Genomic DNA, 23,968 nt, shown 5'->3' on the forward strand with positions numbered 1-23,968 from the left:
GAGAGAGAGAGAGAGAGATAAGACATTATATATAGGGTTTGAATTGGGCTGGATCATACCAGATAAGTAATGTGGTTGTTTGGGGGTGAGGGAGGGTTGTTTGAACTGCGGTTTTTCTAAATGGGGTTAACTCAAATGCCAATGCTAATAATTTATGTGTCTACATTAACCATCTCACTGCTGATCAAAGCACCTAAGAAAGCAAAAGAAGGATCACAGCTCTAAGTAATCTACTGTATGTGGCATCCCATTTTGATGCGGCAAGTAGATGGTATCTGGGAGATAGCATTTCCACCCAATTCAATCCCTGTCTATAAGTGTTAAGCATTTTTGTTGGTATAGTAGTAGGACATTATCCAGCCATTATTTTGTACCTAACACTCCCAAAGTTTGTAATGAAAATTTTGATTAAATTGATTGCAGAATATAAGCAGGCTATTCCATAAAATTTAGGTCCAGCAAAGCACTTAAACAGATACATAACTTGAAGCATGTGGGTACTCATGTGCATGAGATTATGCATGTGCCTTAGTGTTTTGATGGATCAGGGACACCCTCTCTGGGGTTTCTTGCACTTCCTTTGAAATATCTGCTTTTGGCCACTGTCAGAGACAGGATTCTGGACTAGATGGACCACTCTTCTGATCTAATATGGCAATTCCTGTTTCCTTATGTTTCTATAAAACCCTTAGACCAGTGGTTCTCAAACTTTTGTATCGGTGACCCCTTTCACATAGCAAGCCTCTGAGTGTGACCCCCTATATAACATAAAAACACTTTTTTATATATTTAACACCATTATAAATGCTGGAGACAAAGAAAGGTTTGGGAAGGAGGCTGACAGCTCGCAACTCCCCATGTAATAACCTCATGACCCCCGAGGGGGTCCCCTGCCCAGTTTGAGCACCCCTGTCTTTGAGAACAATACTTTGATAGGAAAATGGTACAGGAAATGGCATTGAAGATGTTTCAAATTATCAGGTGCATTTGAAATCAAGAAATGAAATAAGGAAATACTTGCTCATCCAATCCTTGCAAATCTTTCAAATTATTCTCAGTTTCGGTACATTATTACATTACTGTCAGGCTACATCCACAAAGTAAGTATGGGCAAACTGGAATTCTTTTCTAATTCATTAGGTTTTGCTTTTTACTTTCTTTTCACACATTATGCATGAGCCACCTTTTGGAATTTGTGATATGAATTTTTACTAGATTGTATCCTGAAAAAGTGAATAGTAATAAATTAATTTCAATAGAAAAAGGATCATTTTCATGTCAATTGATGAAGCTTTGGAAGGACAAATTCTCTTTCAAGGAGGTACTTTCCTGCATATAGTAACCTGCTTTGAAGGGTTTGTTTTTTTTTAACAAATAAAAAGCCCCTTTATGATTTATTCACTTTTCAAGAAGAGCTGAGAACTTCCACTAATGTCTTTATGAATCACGCACATATTGTGAGTGTGACGAAGTGTATGTAGTCTGACTCTCCAGTCAGAAAAGGATTAATCATCTCCATGCAAAGGTAGATAAAAGCCTTACCACTCTTGTCCAAGATCTCAATTGTGTAGGGAAGAGCACACAGCTGAAGCTCAATAAGGGAGATTTAAAAGGGGCCCTTGTGTCTAGGAGGAATTTCACTTACAGCATGGATCTTTTCTGGAGAAGAGTTACTTAGAGGGCCTAGTGAGCTGTAGCAAAGGACAGCATTTGGACTTATGGAAACAAGTAACCTGATGGGACTACAGCCTCTTCTTAAAGGACCTGTTACTTCAGTGGAACTGGAGCTTGTTTTGGAAACTTGGGACCAGCCAGGTCCCATTTACCCATGGGATATGTATAGTGAGCCATATTAAATGGAGAACAGCAGAGATGCAGAAATGGTGGAGTCTCTGCTACTGGATGGCACTCTTGGTATATATAACTAAAGGATCCAGAAACAAAATAACTCATACTATCACACAGTATGTTTGTGTTTGCAATTCATTAAAGTTGGTTGAATTCTCTGGTTTTGGCTTCTTGCAGAAGAATGTGTGTGTTCTAAAAGAATGGGGGAGGGATGACAAAGATACTCTTCCACACAACATGTTGCAATATTGAGTGAGCATACAGCACAGGGTAAGTAGATGGTTCTCACCGTTAGTAACTGGATATAGAGCTTTTCAGTTCTGGGCCAAATCCATTCCACCACCATGGATCAATAGTGGTGACAAGCTTCTAGCCAGTGGATCTTAAGCCTCTGTCTCAGGGCCCCCCAGAGGATTCAGGGGGCCTGGGGCAAAGCAATTTTGTGAGCCCCTTCCATTAAAAAAAAGTTGCAATACTATAGAATACTATATTCTCGTGGGGGCCCCTGCGGGGCCCGGGGCAAATTGCCCCACTTGCCCCTCCCTCTGGGCGGCCCTGCTCTGTCTGCTGGATTAAAGAGCCCTCTGCTATGTGATATCACCTCCACAGGAAGATTAGCTTCTGACAATGTGTGACCAAACACTTTCTCACACATCAAATATAATTAGTGTCAACATCAAGGCAAACAACCTATTCAGACTTAACAGCTCCTCACTCATTAAAGGTCCTATTCTGCTTGGTGCTGAATTGTGGTGTTCACACAGTTGAACTGCTGTGAAAGTTGAACGTGCTCAAATGCTTCACAAGGTCAGTTACTTAAAAAGTGTGACCAATACCTAAGATCTCCTAAACAGGGCTAATGCTAGATATTAATAAAATGAATCTTCTAAACTTATTCCTTATTAACATTAAAAATATCTTCTACTTTTCTGGCTAAAATCAAGGGTAGTTTGCTATCTCATACAGCTTTTCGTATCTTACTATTATAAGGGGATGAACTCTAGGTTCTAATTGCTATTTTACATTGTTACTTTTGCCTAGGTCTTAGCCATTTCAAATTCTGAGTTTACAGTGCCACCATGTGGTCACTTTGTTTTGTCTACTTAAACCAAACCTGTAGAAAGGGTATAAAATTCTTAATACAATATTTAATGGGGTGGAGGGGAAGGTGTAAGAACCAAGCTGTGACAATGCGGTTCTGGCGGAACCCAACTGAGAGTGCCAACTCAGGACAAATTGCTCAAATAGGGCAGTTACAGCCCAAGGCTGGGGTTTTTTCCACCTCTAAGGCAAACCAAACCAGCCAGACTAAGAGGACTTCAGTCTCACCCCACTGGCTAACTGCAAGTCTCACAAGCAATCTCCTTAGATACTCCAGTTTCCCAGTATTACCACCAGTACCACTCGTTATGGGGACAAATGGTTATGAAAACCAATACCCCAGTAAAAGAAAAAGGTTCTCCTGATCCCAAAGGACCAAGCCCCAGACCCAGGTCAATATACAAATCAGATCTTACCCACAAATCACGCTGTTGCCAATCCTTTAGAATCTAAAATCTAAAGGTTTATTCATAAAAGGAAAAAGATAGAGATGAGAGTTAGAATTGGTTAAATGGAATCAATTACATACAGTAATGGCAAAGTTCTTGGTTCAGGCTTGCAGCAGCGATGGAATAAACTGCAGGTTCAAATCAAGTCTCTGGAATACATCCCCCGCTGGGATGGGTCCTCAGTCCTTTGTTCAAAGCTTCAGCTTGTAGCAAAGTTCCTCCAGAGGTAAGAAGCAGGATTGAAGACCAGATGGAGATCAGGCATCAGCCTTATATAGTCTTTTCCAGGTGTAAGAACACCTCTTTGTTCTTAAATTACAGCAACATGGAGTCTGGAGTCACATGGGCCAGTCCCTGCATACTTTGCTGAGGTACAAGGCGTATCTGCCTTCTCTCAATGGGTCCATTGTATAGCTGATGGTCCTTAATGGGCCATCAAGCAGGCTAGGCAGAGCTAATCTCAGCTTGTCTGGGATGTCACCCAGAAGCATAGCATAAGTTTGCCATACAGACAGTATAGAGCCAATATTCATAACTTCGACTACAAAATTGATACACACATATAGACAGCATAATCATAACCAGTAAACCATAACCTTGTCCTAGACACCCCATTTGACCCCCTTTATACAAGATTTGGGTGCCACTACAGGACTTTGGTTGCAACAATGATCTATATGGTCCCAGTTTATGTCAATAACGTACTTAAACCAAACCTGTAGAAAGGGTATAAAATTCTTAATACAATATTTAATGGGGTGGAGGGGAAGGTGTAAGAACCAAGCATTGAAATTTTCTCCCACAAGTCCAATACAGCTGTCTCAGGATCCTCAGAGTGATTGTTATCAGATTTGGCTGGAGGCAATCATAAGGCGGATGGCAGCACTCTGGAAAGCATGAGAGAGTCTGGTATCTAGAGACAGATGAAACCTATTATAAAAATGAGTTTGTTGGTTTTGCATGTACAGATTGCACAGCATTTTATAAAAGTAGGGTCTTGCGCTGCTGTCACTGACCAAGTTTTTTCCCCACAGCTGTGCTGTTTGGCTACTGCCATCCAACCAGCAGTGGCAATTCAGTGGTGCTGTAGGTAGTTTGTGAAACACTTGGGAGCCTTTAGGAACCATAACAATGTAACAGATCATCTAGTCCACTGGTTCTCAACCAGAGATTTGGGGGCCACAAGCAGGTTTTAGGGAGTCTGCTAAGTGTGGCTGGCATTAGATTCAATAGGCCCCAGGGCAGAAAGATGAAGCCCTGCCAGGCAGGACTGCAGCCCAGGGACCTGAGCTCCAGCACCCAGGGCTGAAGCCAAAGCCTGAGTAACTTAGCTTTGTGGTGCTCCTTGTGGCATGGGACCCTGGGCAATTGCCCTGCTTCCTACCTCTTAACGCTGGCCCTGATTTTTATATGGAGAAAAACAGTTGTTGTGGTACAGGTGGGCCATGGAGTTTTTATAGATATTGGTGGGGTGGCCTCAGAAAGAAAGAGCTTGAGAACCTTTGATCTAGTCCCTTCTCCCAGGGAGGGGGAACAGGATTGTGTGCTACATATTCGCTGGGAGTGGTACTGGAACAAGCATTGTCCCCACCTTGCCCAGATTCACAAAGGGGGAGCTCAGCAGACTGTCCTTTCAGTAGTACCCAGCTCAGATAGGGTGAGAGCTCCCAGGGTAGACAGGCCCTAAGCATTCACTCCCACAACTTCTTGTCCTGAATGGGGCGTCTGAAGGGACACAGCTGCCCAGAGAGGAGGGTGGGGACAGCGTCCCTAAGGAGAGACCCCACCCACGCTGTACTGGGGGTGGGATAAGAGCATCGCCAATCCCACAGGCCTCCCGCTGCGTGAGGCATCCAACCCCCCTGATGGCATCTCAAGACCCAAGGGTCACCCAGCCAGGCATGACACAAAAAGCTCCCTCTCAGAATTCCCTACTGTGGGTGCACTGAGCATGCTCACCCGAACTAAGCATGCACAGGTTTCAGAGTAGCAGCTGTGTTAGTCTGTATCAGCAAAAAGAATAGGAGTACTTGTGGCACCTTAGAGACTAACAAATAAGCATGAACAGTAACATCCGCTGTTGCAGCTGCCCTCACTCTGCCCTTACTTCTAGTCATACTTTGCTGCCTGCTCTTTAGAGGGGTTAAAAAGAAGCAAAGAGGGCAAATTGCAGCGGGGGCGGGGTCAGGATCTGAGCAGAGGCAGAAATTTACTGGCCAGGGGGGATCAAGCTATTGTAGGTATCGGCAGAAGAGGGGCTGGAGGGGAAAAAACGGGGGTGGGTAGGGTTACCATATTTGAACATTCAAAAAGGAGGACACTCCATGGGGGGAGGGGAGTATTTGCACCAGTATCTACCAACTCGCGTTGTACTAATGTGTTATTATACTGTTATATATGCTGTGCACTATATGTCGTCTATATTGAGTATATATAAGAAAAAGTCATATGGCCTCAAAAGTGAAGTTTAATTATTTAAAGTTTACTGTACTTCTTTATATGTACTGAGTCCTTTACTTTCACCAGTTCTTCAGTTTTCTTTTTCCTCATATGCCCACACATACTTCTCTGTAGATCACATTTTCTCAGCAGTGGTTGATTGCTCTTTGAGAAGGCATGAAAGTGTTTCCAAGAAGTTTGTCTGAAGTTGTACTGTACAAGTAGAATTCCTTTCAACGACTCAATATTCAAGTTGTTCCTTTCCTTTGTCCACTGGCTTTGCGTCAGTGAAAAAATTTGCTCTACATTTGCATTGTGAGAAGGAATAGCAAAGAAGAACTGTGCAATCTTTAACAGTTCTGCAGGACACTCAATGTTTTTGGATTTCTCAAAATATTTGATCCACTTCTGGTGTGCTAGCAAATAATTACTGAACTCTTCATCACTGTTGCAACTTTCTGTAAACTTCTTCAGGTTGCTGACCTGATCAAAACACTTCACATCATCAATTTGCACCCCCTTATCAGGTACTTGATACAAGATTCCACATCACTCCAATTCGGTGTCTCACTTAGGGTAATCCACCTGAAACAAGAGACGTCTTCCAGGGGTCTAAGCTACTTCTCCAAATATTCTAAGCATCTGCTGTACATATTATCTACTTCAGCACAGAATTTGTCACTCTTCATCAATTCCTTCCATGCGCTTTTGTGCCAGTAGTCCCTTAACTTTCAGGGACATAAAGTTGTGAGTATAGCTTTCAAGAAGGATAGTGTGAACCAAGTTCAAACTTTTCAGCTCTTCCACGACATAATTGGTTTCCCTTTCAATTTCTTGGATGTAAGTTTGGAATACCCTCGTGTATGTGCCAGAGGTAAATCTCACTTAATTCATATTCAAAAAATGTCTTAAGCGTTGTGGGTGGTTTGTCCTGTGACAGAAAGAATGACTTCAAGGCCGGAAACATCTGTATCAGCCTTGTAATGCCTGGAAATAATGACAGCCATCATGTCTTGCTATGAGAAAACAGCTTTCTGTATGCAACATCAAAAAACTCACAGTAATCCTTCAGAAGCTCAGTTCGGACAGTGTAGATATGAAAGTACTGATACATTTTAAAAATAATGTTCTCAACGTCAACGTTCATTCTTTCTGTTGCATGGTGAACACAGTTATTCAAAATTTGTGCTGGGCAACCACACCAATTAATGTTCTCTTCTGCAACAACTTCTTTAAGTTTGCAAACACATTCTTTCCATCTTCATCATGCCAGAGTCCTCCAAACATTGTATTGCAGTTGTCACCTGTAAATGCAATATACTTCTCGAACAAACCATTTTTTTCAAGCGTTTCTTTTATGTAATGAGCAATCATGTCAGCAGTCTCATGTGTTTTCTGGACCTCAATCAATTTTGACTGCAAACCGCCATTCTTCTAGTCGAAATACTGAACAATTACTGGAAATATTTTCACTGAACTGTGATTGCTTCCATCTGTAGCAACTTCACAGTAAAAGCTATGTCATTTTCTTCAAACGTTTTCAGAATAACATCAACAGAATGAGTGCAAGCACAGAGATAACAATTGCTTGTGTCTTGGTTCTAGCACTTGAAAATTTCCATGCTACTTCAGAATCAGGGAATGTCTTCTTCAACAAGACAGATGTGCAATCTATTGACTTAAAGCTATTATGATGTTTAACGGTGTGAAATGCAAAAGCACCCTCTGCTGCAGTAACAGCATCCTCTGATTTGCTGCCTGGTTTTACAAAATAATCTGTCAATTTTGTTGATGAGCGCTCTCCTCGAACTGCTTTTTTGTGCTTGTCTGAGTCCACATGAGTTTGTAAATCATTAGCACCTTTATTTGTCACAGCCCTGGTCTACACTATGAGTTTAGGTTGAATTTAGCAGCATTAGATCGATTTAACCCTGCACCCATCCACACGATGAAGCCATTTTGTTGACTTAAAGGGGTCTTAAAATCTATTTCTGTACTCCTCCCCAATGAGGGGATTAGCACTGAAATCGACATCACCGGGTCGAATTTGGGGGTAGTGTGGATGCAATTCAACGGTATTGGCCTCCGGGAGCTATCCCAGAGTGCTCCATTGTGACCGCTCTGGACAGCACTCCACAGAGACGTAAGTACCAGGTTTACATACCAAGCACTCAACTTCCCATACTTCTCTACCACTTTGAAAGCCAGGGAATTTCATCTTTAGTTCTGCAGTGAATTTACACTTTCGTTTTGGCATTCTGTTTGGGGGTAGCAAAATAAAATATCAAATAAAGAGCTCTTGAGGAAACACTACCGTGCACGGTACGAACTCAAAAAAAACCCTGAAATTGTCGACGTTGCACTATCGCCACTATGGAAAAATGATCATATAGGGTGACCAGATCACAACAGTAAAATATCGTGACACATTGGGGTGCTGTCAGCCCCGCTCAAAGTCCACCCCCACTCCTCCCACGCTCTGCCCCAGGTCCCGCCCCCTCCCCACTTGGCCCCACCACCACACCCCTCCTTGCCCCCTGGTCTGCCGCTGGCTTGCTGCGTCCCTCCTCAGTCCCCACCGCTCGCCTCCCCCCACCTGCCACTCACCTCCTCACTCCCCTGCCAGAAACCCTCATGCCCATCCTGAAAACCTCTGCCTCACATGTCAGTGCCAGACCAGACAGTGGGTTCCTGGGGCTGTGTTCTTAAAGGAACAGGCATCCCAATTCCTAGACTGTCAATGCTTAGACACCACAGCTCCTCTCTGTCTTATATAAGTGCTGAGGTGCTACTTTACTGCTACAGCCAGGAGACTTAATGCTGTGAAATATTATACATACACTCCCTTCCTCAAACTCTGCCTCACACATTTTGAGTATTTAAAAGAGTCTTCTATCAGTTTATATGTCTATACGAAGCCACTGCAGCTCCTTTCTCTTATACAACATGCTTAGGTTCTAAACTCCCTCCCAGAGCCCACACATGCACCTCCCATCCCTGCACCCCATGCCCTGCCCCAGGTCAGAGCCCGCACCCCTCACCCAAACTCCCTCCCATAGCCTGCACCCCTCCTGCACCCGAACTCCCTCCCAGAGCCTGCACCCCAAACAGGGCTTTTGTGGGCCCAGTGCTAAACATATTTGTGGGCCCCATGGGAGCAATGGGGACATGGGGTGGGGGGCAGAGTCCTCAGAGTGAGGGGCTGGCCGGGGGCAATGGGACATGGGGCATGGCATGGCAGGGACAGCTGCTCCACCCAGCCCAGTACAAGGGCACTGTTTACAAACCAGCAGCCATCAGACGCACACTGGTCCACCCGGCCCTGGGCCTCCATCATGCTTCTTCCCCTTGGGTTATTATGGGCTACAGAGCAGCCTATGGACAGTCATATAAAGGTCTTGTAAGTTTCTTTGCTGTCCTAGAACTAGGGTGGCACTAAAGTGACTTGAAGACAATTTTACCTTCCTGCCCCCTTTTTGCTGGGGCTCCAAATTCTGTGCTTTGCAGTGGCAGCCAAAGACATTTGTGAAGTTTAACAGTTTTTTCCTCATTGCACTGAAGGTGACTGTTGTGTGGGTGTACTAGGTAACACTAATTAAATTACAGTTTCGCCTTGAAAAGTAATTTTGTTCCTCCTCTTTGCTATCCTATGCTAGGCTAATATTTGTCTCTAGACTGTTTTCCAGGATTTGAAGTGGAATTACATTAGCTGAAGGTTACTAAATATTACTAAATATTAGGAAAAAATTGTAATTCTGTTCATATTTTGAAAGTATCTATTTCTTATTCCAAAAACAGTTGGTGTGTGTAAAATATTCCTGGTAAACATTAACTGTTTTTTCATAAGTAACTTAATATTGTGGTCTATATGTGAAACCCACATATAATGATTGAATATTTAATAGGCAATTTTACTCGATGCTAAGGGAGCCATCATGATTTTGCCTGCTGGTACTTGTTTTTTGTTTGGTATTATACAGTTGGAAATCATATATCTTAACTGCTTAAAGAAATAGAAGGATTTATCTATACTTTCACTATTTATATGAAAGTTTTAAAAATTACATGAATTTCTCTCACTAGTATCCATCAATAATATTGCCATTCCACCCATTCAGAGAGATGAATGAAAGTTAAAGAACTTCTCTACAGATCTGCAGATCTACACATTGTAATTCACCCTGCATTAAAAAAGTGGCATTTTTGTAAAGACAGTATAATTGGCTTAGGTTGTTAATTGGGCTCCATTCTAACATGCTTTCAATCTTAGTTGTGTGTTAATTAAGTTTTCATTGTTTGTGATCCTCTGGAATGTTTTCAAGCTCATTCATAAAACCAATGCAGCAGTTTTCTTCTAATTAAAGAAATAGGGTGTGTGCAATATGTAACAGATACATCTAGCAGTGGGCATCTGTGAGCAGGTGCCTTTCTCAACCTACTATAAAACAAAATTCTTACAATGCCTAGTATCAAAAGCTTACCCCTTTTCTCTGACTTGGCTGACTCTGTTAATAAAATTCAGCTCAAGACTTCTCCTGAGGCTTGGCTATTCCTGGAGTGCCTACATCAGGAATGCTCAACACAAGAAAAGATCCTCTTTCTGATAGCCACTCTCCCGTTCCTTACATTTACTTCAGTAATAAGTCACTTGCCTCAGTGAGGAAACTGAGCTCGCTTAACTCTTTTCCAGCAGGATCATCTTCTGACAGGGTGAAGCATTTTAGGCAAAAACTGCCAGCTTGTAACAGTGTCCTCCATTCTCACGCCAGCCTGCGGAGCAGGTTCACAATCTGGGAGTTCAACAAAGAATTTTTTTTTTTTAAGATAGCTGAAGAAAGGGCATTGGCATATTTTCTTACAAGGCCAAACCACTTATTAGATGATACTATCCTCAAAGTCCTGAAGAAATTCAAAGAATGGGGCTAAAATCCATTATAACAGCGCTGATGGCCTTATACATATGCACAGATCTTCTCTCTGTTCCTCTGCTTTAACTCAAGTTCCTTTGCTTAAAAGTTTAGTTTTTGATAATCAGATAAGATTTGTGCTAACAGCTTGACAGTTCGGTTCATGAAAGTGAAATTTTTAAAGAAATGTTGACTCCCAGGATACGCGATTTAAGAATTTATCTCCCTGCACTCCCTCCTCCAGTTTTATTGTGAACTTAGGGTGCGTGGGTTGATCTGGAAGTCTTTCATCATGGTAAGACTTGTCCTTGCAACCATTTGAGACCATTATTGGTGAATGGTGGAAATAGTCTTTTGTCCTTAAACAACATGGTTGGTAAAATCAAACTTAAGAGTCCAGCAGACACTGACAATGCAAAATATCAATATGGTTCTTAAGTGTTTGGCCTGTAAGCTATGATTTTCATTGCATTTCTGTCCTATAAGGTAATATTTCTAGTGCTATAGTTCTGTTTTTTAGAGATGCTGAGCAAAGAGAGTGGTGGAGGTACAAAAACTCTGAAAAACAGGCTCCTAATGACTGAAAAGGTTCAGCAAGACTACTCACATGAATAAATAATTCTCAGCATGAGTAAACATTTCAGAATTGTGAGCTGAGCAAGGATCTATGTGCAGGTGGAGAATAAGCAGATGCACAGTTCTCTCCTCCTCAAGAATGTACTCTTGCTCCACGTGGAATAATTATGTGACGGTGCTTTGATATTGATTTAGTAGTCCAAATCCTCAGTCCATCAATACTTAATTTCTCCCTTTCCCCATGATACCTAGGGCGCTGCAAGTGAAAACATAGTGTAGCTTGATGAAAAGGACAATCTCTATTTGTAAACTGGGCATCTATGACTATTCAATACACGGCTTGCTAAGCTGACACTATAGTTACAGAATAGAAGAAACTGTCCAACTTCTCTTTTCTAGGCAAATTTCAAGTAGAGAATCTTGCTGAAACAAGCCAGGTCATCCATGTCTCAACAAGAAAAATGTTTGTTTCCGTTTGACTGTTTGCCATAGCATAGTGGTAGCAAAAACCTATTTTGTTTGGATTTGAGGATCTGAACCTTAGACAGAAATTTCTCTGGCAATCGTGTAACCTAAAACGTATCTGTACTCCACCCTTAGGTAAATGACCTCAGAAGAATACTTTAAGAGGTTTTCTAATTCATAATGTGTGAATCATGATTTTCTATTCACATTTCTGGCCCAGGAAATATGCTTGTCATGTGTGTGTCATATGCACCCGATAAAGGCTTGCAATTGATCTTTATTCAAGTCACAGTAAAGGAATGTTTTAACAAATCAGGTCTGTTCAGCTTCTTTATGACCTAGGTTGTATAACTTGATAAAAGATGGAAGGATCACATCAACACAATATTCCATTTATTCATACTATGTATTGCAAATAAAATATGAATAATGTAATTTAATTGAGGATAAAAAGAAAATAGAGAAATCATGAAATGAATAAATAGTTCTGATAGGTGGTGCTGGTAATGTCATCGATAGTTACGGTTGCCCACCGGTTCCCATTATAAAACTCTATTCAGATGCTTATAACTCTGCCAAACGTTAACAATTTAAGCTGAAATTTTCCATGCAGGTTGTCTGCCTACAGATTTTTTTCTTTAAAAATCTTCAGCTGAAAAGGTATATCTTTTTCCAAGTACAAGATTAGGCAGAAATCCATTGTCAAAAAAATGATTACACCTATTTCATTGAGAAGCTCTAGCACCTCCATGTTTTTCAGCAGGGGATGAAATTTGGCAGAGAGATCACTCTAGTCTTCAGGACACATCTCTTGCCGTCCCTGTGAAAGTCTTTCTAAATTTGGTCAAGTTATAAGCCTTTGAAAAAAAAATCTCAGTTCACACATGCTCAGAGTCTTGTTTCAGGTTCGCAGCTAAATTATCTGAAGATTCCTTCTGCACTAAGCATACTCCAGTTTAGGACTGCAGGGGATGAGCATGACTTTCCCTGCAATTGCTCCTCTCAGGGATTTCCCGGGTATCCCCCCCAAAAAATTTCTCCCCCCCCCCCCCCCGTTTTGTGAACTAGTTATATGCAGTGTTGCCAATTTAGTGATTGCTTGGAAATTTCAATTGAAACAGAAACATTAATACACACTTTTTATGCTTTTAAAGTGTATGATAAAATATATGTATCTGAAAAAGTATAATAGATTTGAAAAGTACAAACAGACTAGCTTCCTTATACAGCTGTTTTTTTTATGACAATGTCAGTGCATTTGTTTTGGTGATTTTGGCCAACCTAATAATGTCAAATTATGATTTGTAAGCAAAGTCTAAATGAGCTCTCCTTTACAATTAGTGATGAGCTGGGGGCAAAGGCTTCAGGACCAGATTGTATTTACATTCACACCTAATCTACCTAGGTATCTAGCAAACAGAGAGAGCTGTGTTGCCCAAGGGACAGAGTTTGGCTGGGGTTGGGTTACAAATCACTTGAATGCAGGGGGTAATGAAATGCTGTTATTCTTATTGTATTAGTAAAGGGCAGTAGAACTGTACTTAGCCTGTGCTGATTGAGGGCATCAAGGGAGAGGGTGGGGACAGCTGTTTTGCTTGATAGTCTGCCTGAGTCTAAAGTATTATTTGACCTGCCCCTCTCCACTGTTTAAAGACAGAGCTGATTAGGCTCCATAGATAGTCTTTTGTTTTGTTAAGCGACCACTACAGCTGAAACAACAAGGAGTCTGGTAGCACCTTGAAGACTAACAGATTTATTTGGGCATAAGCCAAATCTGTTAGTCTTTAAGGTGCCACCAGACTCCTTGTTGTTTTTGTAGATACAGACTAACATGGCTACCCCCTGATACTACAGCTGAAATCACTGATAATCAGGTCTAAGTGCTTAGACCTGCTGTGGGACAGTGTTTCTGTGGAAGAGACGGCCCAGTCTGCACTAGCAGCAAGGTTCCCCCACTGAGAGCTCAGCTGAAATCACTGAGAGCTGGGTGGAACCTCAACAGACCAACTCGCAGAGGTCAGAGTGGCAGCAGAATGTGACAGCACAGGGCCATTGTCAACAGAGCAAGGGAGTGAACGGTGGCACAATGAACAAGAATGGCCAGAGCGAACAGTGAGCAGCTGGAAGAATGAGCAAGGTGCCTTCTTGCCCCCCACCTGGGAGGTGAACTCATGAGAAAGCACCTCTAAACCTCCACTGACGAAGGACAACACTGGTGAGTGTTAATAAGGCTGTTAAGAATGCTGGTGACAACACAGTTCATGCAAACAAACCTGGCTGTGGCATCATACTTTCTATTTAAGCAAGAGATACCACACACTACAAACTGGAAGCCAACGTTAAGTGCATTGTCATTTTTTCATCCTGAAGTTGAACACTGCTTCCGAACAAGACCAGCAAATTCTCACTACCTTTCTGAAAGAAACTCAACTGACTGGGTGCAACAGTGAAAGACTAAACAGTTGAAAAAGTGAAGAACTCTCTCACCACATTCAAAAAATTTGCATACATGGCTGATGAATGCACGGATGCAAATAGGCATCAAGTATAATGTCATTGTGTACGTTACCTTGATGTCAAGGGTAGACCAGTAGATGCATTTCTAGATGTTCAAATTATAGAAGACACACCGCCTGCATCTGTGACAACCCACATCTTAGAAGAGTCAAACGCTTGTCAATTGGACCCGGGGTGAAAGTAACTTAAAGGACTTACCGGTACACCGGAGTCCTGAGCGGGGGGTCTGGCCTTAACTGGAAGAGGTGGGGCCTTTCAAGATTTAAAGGCCCTGGGGCTCGAGCTGTGGCTGGGAGCCCCATGGGCCTTAAATCACCCCGTAGCTACCAGCTACAGAGGCCGGAGCACCAAGCCCTTTAAATCCCTGCCCGAGCCAGGCTGCTGGAACTCCAGCGGGGATTTAAAGGGCCTGGGGCTCCCCGCAGCAGCAGGAGCCCTGGGCCCTTTAAATCTCCGCCATGGAAGCCGGTCCAGTCCAGCACGGCGTACTGGTCCTTGCTTACTTTCACCTCTGATTGGACCCCAAACAGATGGCTGCTTGTACATTTGATGGAGCTGCAAACTTCTCTGGAAGACATGGTGGAGTACAAGCTTTGCTCAGAGAAAAGTGTAACCCTAATCTCTCCTATACACACTACAGAGGCCATCTACTCCAACTAGCTCTAGTACAAACTGCAGACTCTTCAAAAGACATAAAAAAAAAAAGCTATAAATGTAATGTCTTCATTATACTCTTTTTTTCAGCAAGAATCCAAAAAGACTGAATATCTTGGAAAATATAGAAGATACAATGGGGCTGAAGTTCAAATTAGTCCAACCTGGGAAAACCCTCTGGCTTTCTCATAAGCCTCTTGGCTATTGTCTTAAAATTACTCTAGCTGTTATCTACCAAGATGGGATGGATCTAAGTAGTGAGGCTGGTGGATTACTTTTGCTACTACATTCAGAGAAGACCATTGCCATTCTCTCTGTTGTAAGTCTACTGTTGAAATAACTTGGGTCATTAAACAATGCCATTCAGACATCTGCTACAACAGCAGCAGATCTTTGTGCAGCAATAGAAGCTACATTTGGATCAGAGAGCTATCCATTGAAAAGGTACTGGAAGAAGCAAAGACTTCAGTCCAGAAGTTGATTAATGAAGGAATTTATATTGAATCCTTAAGTGAAGAGGACAAGAAGTGTTTAAGACAACTGAAAAAGTACACAGACTTAATTCTTAAAAATCTACAACAGCGACTTCTAGATTCTACTCAACCTCTACGTAGTTTTTACAGATCCCTGTCCTATAAAACATCGACAGTTGAGTGGAGTGGGGCACTACCAGCAATGGGGCTGCCATATGCTAAGGACAGAATAGAGAATTTGAACACAGTGGAATATCATACGACGAATGAATAAAGATTTGACTTCAACTTCTTTTTATCATCACTAGTGGCTCGACCCGATCTTTATGCTATGTTTCCTGGGATAAAGAAGCAGGAATTCATCTCTTGCTACTCCCAGTCACAACAACTACAGTTGAGCGTTCTTTTTCATCATTGAATAGAATTTTGTGTTCTGATAGAAGTTGCCTTCTGCTTGATCATGTAAATGAACTAATGAGCATATCAATTGAAGGAATGGAAGTACTGGACACACTAGAAGCCACCAAAGATGAACGCATTGCATTCAAGAAGTTCATTAACAGAGTTGTGCACAATTATAACCAGAAACCAAGAAGGATGTACATGTAGTGCTTCATAGAAGACTTGAGTAGCCAACTTTAGTTTGTGTGATGATTTAAAAATAGAGTAAAATCTAATAAAATGGTCACGAAACATTTTTCAGTTTTTACTACGATGCCATACAGCCCACCTTCACCCTCACGGTCTCACCTGTGTCCCCCTCCCCCCCATAAATTCGAACACCCCCTCTAATTTCAATTCCTGGGGAAAACACTGGCTCCTCTCATCTGGCAGGTACTGGAACTGAGAACAGGTAGATTGCCTTTTCTTTGCTCTCTGCTCCCCTTCCTGGTGCCCTGGCAGTGGGGACAAAGAAGAAGGCACACTGGAATGGAGAGGGGTGAGAAATAGGTAGAGAATAGGGCGTTTTAGAAGCTGAGGATGTGGGAGCGGCAGAGAAGGGACAGAAGCTGGTGGATTGGAGCACAGGAGGTTTGGTGGGGCACTATAGCGGGGGGGCGGGGAAGAGAACCAAGGGACTTGGATATGAGCAGAAGGGGAAGGGGTTACAGAGCCTAGGGGCAGAATGGTTTATAACCGCTAGAGAACACTCCCCTATAGAGCCTGAATCCAGGAGTCCTTCATCTCTCCATTTATCTGTTATCAGCAACTACTGGTGAAACCCAATGACAAAGTGTAGGTCTCGTCCCATTCTAGTTCACTTTATAGAGGAGAACAGCCTACTACTGCTACTGGTTAATCTAAACTGCATAGCTGAGGTCTATGCTGCAGAAATGAAGATAAGAACCCTGTTGATGAACTGGGGATCAATGTGGTTTAACATGATGGAATTAATTTTTTCAATTTGTTTAGGAAATCACATTGAGAAAAACGTTAAACAAATGTGAAGTTTGTCAAGTCAAGCATTCTAAAGCTATGAAATGCCAGAATTAAGGACCCCTGCCTTATTCAGTGAATGATATGTCATTCATGAGACAATTCTGGTTCATCCCCAGAGCACTGAGGCGGGGTCCTGTGGAAAAAATAGTATGTGATTGTTTATTTAAAGACTATATCAAAATGCATATGCTGACAAGGGTGCCAGATTAAGGTTGCAGACGCAACCTTAATTCTGGCACGTCCCTACTTTTGAGTGATTGACTTTGTATCTTAATGTTCTTTTAAATGTATTTTTATGTAGTAGTAAAGCATATGGACAAAGTATTGGGGTGAGAGGATGGAAAGTAGAACTTCATTATGTACCAACACGTTGGCTTTATAGCCAACTGCATTCACTTACTGCACTGACCTTTTTGCTTCATTGTGTTTTAAAATACAATTACTTTGTGAATCTGAAGTCTTGGTGGCAATGATGGTGATTTCCAGATTCAGGTTTTCTTTATCATTCTCTTTTCAGCAAAAAATTCAGCCTTGTAAAAAGACACCTGATATACTTCCAGATTTAACCCTACTAAAGGCAGGGTGTGTGAAATTGCAGAATGTTGTGGGGTCTTTTTTTTAAGTTCTTCTGTACAGAGTCTGAGCGATAGATACCTACAATAGGTGTATCTCATATACTGTGTATTTGACATTCCTTTAAGTTAATATATATGTAAATAATATTGGCATGAAAATTTACCAGCCCAGCCAAATATTTATTCACCTACCCTATACTGGCAGAAAGCTCTTAACATTTAATTTGACCATAAAAAAAATATTGCTTTAGATACTCCTTGTATGGAGCCCAAGCTAGGATTACGCTAGACTGATGTCTATATGAATATAATAACCCTAACCCAAGCCTCACCTCACTTTACATGTACTCTCACACAAAATTAGACAGCACACCTCAATAATCAAATACATCAATTGCAAATTAGCAAGGAGGCAAATGAAATGGGCCCCATGGTATCAAGTTGGGCTCATGTCTGTCCTCCATACCCCCAAGTCTCACCTCCCTTTACACTTACTCGCACACAAACTGAAACCGCGCAGCTCAAAAATCAAATGAATCAACTGCAAACTAGCCAGAAGCAGCAAATTCTGCAGGCTATTAAAGCAGCCCCCAGCCCTCCGAATTCGCTACCCCGACCAGGTGGGAGCAAGTTCTGACGGGCAGGAAAAAGACCATGTTTGCATGCAGCTACTGGTAGCAAAATTGGAGGGATGCAATTTCTGCTGCCCTTCTTGTGACAGGGCGCCAGCGGGCTGGCTTGAGTGGGTGCGGCCGTTGTTGGGGGGGGCTGGAGGCAGCCAGGCGCTGACACCCCGAACCCCAGGAGGCCGCTCCCCAGCGGCCGTTACAGCCACGCGCCATGACTTGCGCCCCCCACAGCGGGGCGCGCTGGAGCCGAGGCAGGAAGACATCCAGGGGCGCCGCGCCGCCGGCGGCTCAGTCACGCGGGAAAGCGCGGGCAGAAGCTAGTGACGCAAGCGCTGGGAGAAGACCGGGCAGCCAGCGGCAGAGACCCACTCGTGCGGGCCGAAGTCGAGAAGCGCGCGCTCGGGCTCTATATGAGGAAGCTAAAGGCACAGCGGCTTGCGCTTTACGTGTTGCTCCAGTCTTGCGAGAGTTGGTCATGTGATAGGGATGAGCGTGCGCCTGCGCCTCTTAGCAGCTTCTGGCGTGCATGCGCAGTGTGGCTCTAGCTATTTTCCCGCCCGCCTTGGGTTACCGGCCGGACAGGCAGGACCTGCGGGAGTGAGCTCATTCTGGTGGGTGAGAGGCCGCATCATCCATAACGTCAGTTTCCCTCCTCCCCGAGCCCCCCCAGCGCTTCCTCTCGCCCCGGAATGACCTTCCCGCTCACCAGGGGCCCCGACTCTTCTGGGCTGGAGGCGAACCCAGTCGGCTCGGCCCTTTCCTCGCCCGGCAGGAGGGGTCTGAGGTGACAGATCTGCGAGAATCGCGACGCGCGTGACGTGCCGCAGCGCGTGTGATCGTTGTGCACGCGAGTGAACCGCCGCCCCTCCCCGCGCGGAGTTTTCGGGAAGGTGTCGCGCGGGGAGGGGCCCCGCCCACTTCCCAGGTACCCCGCCGGGAGCCGGCTCCCGCTCTGCTGCAGTTGCCCCCCCCCTCCTCCTCCCCGAGCGTCCAGAGAGCTGCAGCAGCCGGGGGAGCTGTGCCTCGGAGAGAGCCCGCTCGGAAAGCAGCGTTAGGGCGCGTTTCAGCCCCAGCTGAGGAACGCTGCGTGGTGTTACTTGCTTCGCTTGTGCAGCCGGGGGTTCCCTAGGGAGGCGTGTAATCGATGTTTAATTTAGGCTGTATTGTGTTGAACGAAGCTTCTGTGAGAAGTTCAGCACTAGGACCCGATTACAGAGTCCTGTGGGAAAGCCCTGTGGTGATGTACTGATAAGGGGCTCCCCTGGTAAAGGAGATCCATGGAAAGATAACGCAGCCCAGGTTTGTGTTATCTCTCTGCCCTGAGCTCAGCAGAGCTGATGTGGAGGATGTTGTGCTTAGGGGCCTACCCAGTATAATTCCTGGTAGCCCCAGCGAACTCTCCAGGCAGTAAAGGGAGAGAGAAGTAAGCCAAGAGGTACCTGATCTCCACCCCTACTCCGTTTCTGCATCAAAGAGAATGATTTCTGAGATGTATTTGATCCTCTACATCAGGGGTGGGCAAACTTTTTGGCCTGAGGGCCCCATCGGGGTTCCAAAACGGTATGGAGGACCCCACTCCTTATCCAACCCCCTATGCTCCCTGTCCCCTGACTGCCCTGACCCCTATCCACACCCTCGCCCCCTGACAGCCCCCCCCCCCCCAGGACTCCCATGCCTATCCAACCGCCCCTGTTTCCCATCCCCTGACTGCCCCCCCCCCGAACCTCCACCCCATCCAACCACTCCCTGGCCCCTGACTGCCCCCCCGTGACCCTCTGCCCCTTATCCAACCCACTCCCCGCCCCCTTACCATGCCGCTCAGAGCAGCATGTCTGGCAGCTGCGCTGCCCAGAGCGCTGGCAGCACAGCAAGCTAAGGCTGTGGGGAAGTTGGGCTAGCCTCCCCAGCTGGGAGCTCAAGAGCCAAGCAAGATGGTCCCACGGGCCATAGTTTGCCCATCTCTGCTGTACATACTACAGTTATTGGGGCAGTATATGAGCAAATTAGAAGCACTGACATTTCCAGGGCATGAATTGTTCATAAAGTTTGGATACATTTGTTCTAGAAATACAGAAAAAGCAATAATTTATGTGGAAAAATAAGTTAGGTACATCTCATTAATGCAGGTCTTGAATACATAACATAGTTATTCTGAAAACTAGTACTTAACATCAAAACTTATTTTTGTTTCATCCATTAGTTAAAGGATGAAAAGTGACAAGGAGCCATTTTTTGTTAAATTTGTAAAGTCTTCTGGAAACTCTGAATATTTTTTTAAAGCTCTTGAGGTAAGCACTTTTGGTACCACTATCAGCTGATTTTTCCTGAATTTAGTTTTCCATCTAATTATTTTCATGGTTATTTGTAGCACCTTAATGCATATATCTGTAAATAAAATGTATTGTTTCTGTAAGATGAAGGCATTTAATGTTAGATAATACAGATGCCTTGTTTAACTTTTTTTCTACAGCAAGAATCAACATTTTCTTTGTTATATGTTTTTACTATATATATATTTATGTTCTATTTTTACTAATTGTAGTGGGTTAGTTTCACTTCTTAATACAGTAGAGAATTCATATAGTGAAATCATTGTTTTGTGAAACTGATTTCCCTGTGGCACCAATCCTATAAGGTGCTGTGTGCCTCTGGAAAGATGCTGAAGCACTCAAAACTTTTGGCCCAATCCAGCCTGGCATAGCGCTTACTACTGTTAGCTGTTTTTTGAAATAATTGAAGATAGATTGAATAACCTAGTTAAAAACCTTGACCTCCCTAAGGAGCAAATTGTCCCACAGGGTTTGAATTAACTTATCGAAGGGGTATGCTGTGCCTTGGTAACTAGCATTTGAATGATCATCCCGATCATACAGTGATTGTAGAGGGCATTCAGCAGGTTCCAGAACAAAGTGAGCTGCAATCCTGAGGGTTCAGGTCCCTCATCCACGCTACTATAGCTTCATTGAGGAGGGTGTCAAATCATTTCTGCCTTGGGAAATCAGTGGGAGTTAGAAGGCTCTCAGCACAGATCAGGTCCAATAGGTGAAAATTTGTACACTGTACATTTCAGTGGATTGAAATAATTTGATATTTTTGTTCAACTTCACTACAAATCAATTCTTATATATTAATTTTGCTATGAGTAATTTCAACTGGTTATGCTTTTGCTGTTGCCATAGGATTTATTTAAAAGAATTGTCTAACAGAGGAAAAGGAATTTAAGTATATTGTTGTTTCATGTTTTCTTGCAGTCCATAAAAGAATTTCAGTCAGAAGAATATCTCCAGATCCTTGAAGAAGTGCCAGCACTCAATATAAAAGAGAATGACAAATCGCTTTACATCTGTGACCCTTTTAGTGGCATTGTTTTTAGTCACCTCAAAAAGGTTTGCTACCCACTAGATCACTTTCAAGTGTCCTATTCCTTTTTAAGGAATGCTCATACGCATGATCCTACACATTTTCTCTTTCTGAATTCTGTATACTGGCTTGTAATGTACACAGTGAATATGTGTAAGTACAGTCTGCTGTTAAACAGAGTTTCAGTGGGAAAATTGCAAAGGGTAGGAATAGCGTAAAAGGGAAGACAAGACAAGGGATTCAATCCTTCAATCTCAATTGCCTCTGCTTCTGCAGGACCTGTGGCCACCTTTTTTGTTTCTCCCAGTCATAGAGCAGCCTGGGAAAACGGTATGGTTGCAGTGATCTCTGAGATGTTGCAGTAGCAAAGGATAGGATAGCCAGAGCTCAGTGTCGCTCCAAACATTGCCTCTGTTACCTATGCTGGGGCCAGCTCTATTCCACATGAGGATTTCCCTATGTTTGAGCAGTCCCCAGCCAATCGGTTGGTCAGTTTCAACCGCTTTGTGTTACTGGAGTGGGATATAGGATGATCCCCAAGATACGTTTTTTTTTTTTTTTACAAGATCACTTCTTTGTGAGAAAAGTGTCACCCTTCCTTTCATATTAATCCTCTTTGATCTTTGTTGCAGCTTGGCTGTAGAATCGTTGGACCACAGGTAGTCATATTTTGTATACAGCACCAGCGATGTGTCCCGAGAGCTGAATACCCTGTCCATAATATGGCCATGGCTGATGTAACAATATCCTGTACTAGTCTTGAAAAAGAAACTAGGGTAATACATTACAATATATAATGAAAGAATAATTGTTCAGCTAGATTTTTGTGAAGTTTACTTCCAGATACAGCATTAATAAGATTTATTGGTTAATTCTTTGTAAATGCATTTTGCACTTACTGAAAACTTTTAAATCAGGAATAGAATTCAAATATATATAGAAAGAGTTATTTTTTAAATGATGATGTGACACTTTTATTGTTTCCATCTGAATAATTTTTGTCCCTTTGAATGAGTTAAAGTTCCCATTCTAATCTTTTAGACTAAGAAAACATCTGCAGTTTTACTTTGGGTGTTTGGATGCATTTAACTTTTTCTCAATTGACTACTGTACTGTGTTTAAAGAATGAGATCAGCAGAAACCTCAGATCTGTGATATACAAGTTGTATGTAGAAAAAAAATATTTCATTGGTTGTTTTGGGGGAGCATAAAAACTATTGAATAATTTATAGCACTCATGAACTGACTTGAGATCTAGACGGATTGTCCGGCTAGTTGTCTACGGCTAAGATGTCACAGACTATGTAATGTGTTACTGTTTATCTCAAACTATAAAATAATTAAAGATTTAATACTTAGGCTACTCTGAATTTCTGTTAAATATTGAACATTTTGATCACACTTTATATTAAGGTTCCATTTATAAAGGCTTAATAAATTATGAATAGATGTTTGAATAGCTAGTTAATCAATTAGAGTCCAGGTTAATAAGTGTCTTATAATCATCTATAATAACGTCTACTGATGTGCTTATAGTAGAGCTGTCAATTAATTGCAGTTAACTCACGTGATTAACTCAAAAAATTAATAGTGATTAATCGCACTGTTGAACAATAGAATACCAATTGAAATTTATTTAATATTTTTGGATGTTTTCTACATTTTCAAATATATTGATTTCTATTACAACACAGAATACAAAGTGTACAGTGCTCACTTTATATTATTATTTTTATTACAAATATTTGCACTGTAAATATGATAAACAAAAGAAATAGTATTTTTCAATTCATCTCATACAAGTATTGTAGTGTAATCTCTTTATCATGAAAGTGTAACCTACAAATATAGATTTTTTTTTTTGTTACATAACTGCACTCAAAAACAAAACAATGTAAAATGAGACTGCTATAACATAAAATATATGGCAAAATGCGGATAAACCAGAACAGGATACATACAATTCTCCCCTGAGGAATTCAGTCACACATTTAATTAATGCATTATTATTGTATTAAGTGAATTGAAAAATACCATTTCTTTTGTTTTTTACAGTGCAAATATTTGTAATAAAAAATGAATATAAAGTGAGCACTGTACACTTTGTATTCTGTGTTGTAATTGAAATCAATATATTTGAAAATGTAGAAAACATCCAAAAATACCGTATTTTCCGGCGTATAAGACGACTGGGCGTATAAGACGACCCCCAACTTTTCCAGTTAAAATATAGAGTTTGGGATATACTCGCCATATAAGACTACCCCTCTTCCAACGCACACCAAAAAAAAAAATAAAAAAAAACATCAGATTTGATTTCAATATGGTAATTTTAATTCAGATGCTTATGACATGCAGGTACTTAGCAGGAAAACTGTCACTTATAAACATAAGGCTGTTTGTCATCAAACATGTAAACATAAAACCGTGCAAGTGGATTAAACTTTTCCTAATTCACTCTAAAGCTGAAAGGAAGGATAAGACAATAAACCCATGGGAGCTGCCATGCTGTTTGTTTTCTAAGCTGTCAACCAA

General features: G+C 42.3%; 1 protein-coding gene across 4 annotated transcripts in view; it reads left to right on the forward strand.

The window, feature by feature from the left end:
* The first annotated feature begins 18,613 nt into the window (after positions 1-18,613).
* The window catches only part of TOPBP1 (DNA topoisomerase II binding protein 1), a 42,048-nt gene continuing 36,693 nt past the window's right edge, over positions 18,614-23,968 (forward strand). Inside the window, exons 1-4 of one of the 4 annotated variants that reach the window (XM_054019662.1) lie at positions 18,614-18,684; positions 20,274-20,361; positions 21,325-21,459; positions 22,066-22,209. In XM_054019662.1, the coding sequence (XP_053875637.1) occupies positions 20,281-20,361; positions 21,325-21,459; positions 22,066-22,209 (360 nt within the window). In that variant the 5' untranslated portion in view covers positions 18,614-18,684; positions 20,274-20,280. Of the gene's footprint in view, positions 18,685-18,711; positions 18,999-20,273; positions 20,362-21,324; positions 21,460-22,065; positions 22,210-23,968 lie in introns of those variants that run through there. The other 3 variants (XM_054019664.1, XM_054019661.1, XM_054019663.1) reach the window with 3 other exon arrangements.

Source organism: Malaclemys terrapin, chromosome 2 (genome assembly GCF_027887155.1).
Source record: "Malaclemys terrapin pileata isolate rMalTer1 chromosome 2, rMalTer1.hap1, whole genome shotgun sequence".
Lineage (NCBI taxonomy): Eukaryota > Metazoa > Chordata > Testudines > Emydidae > Malaclemys > Malaclemys terrapin.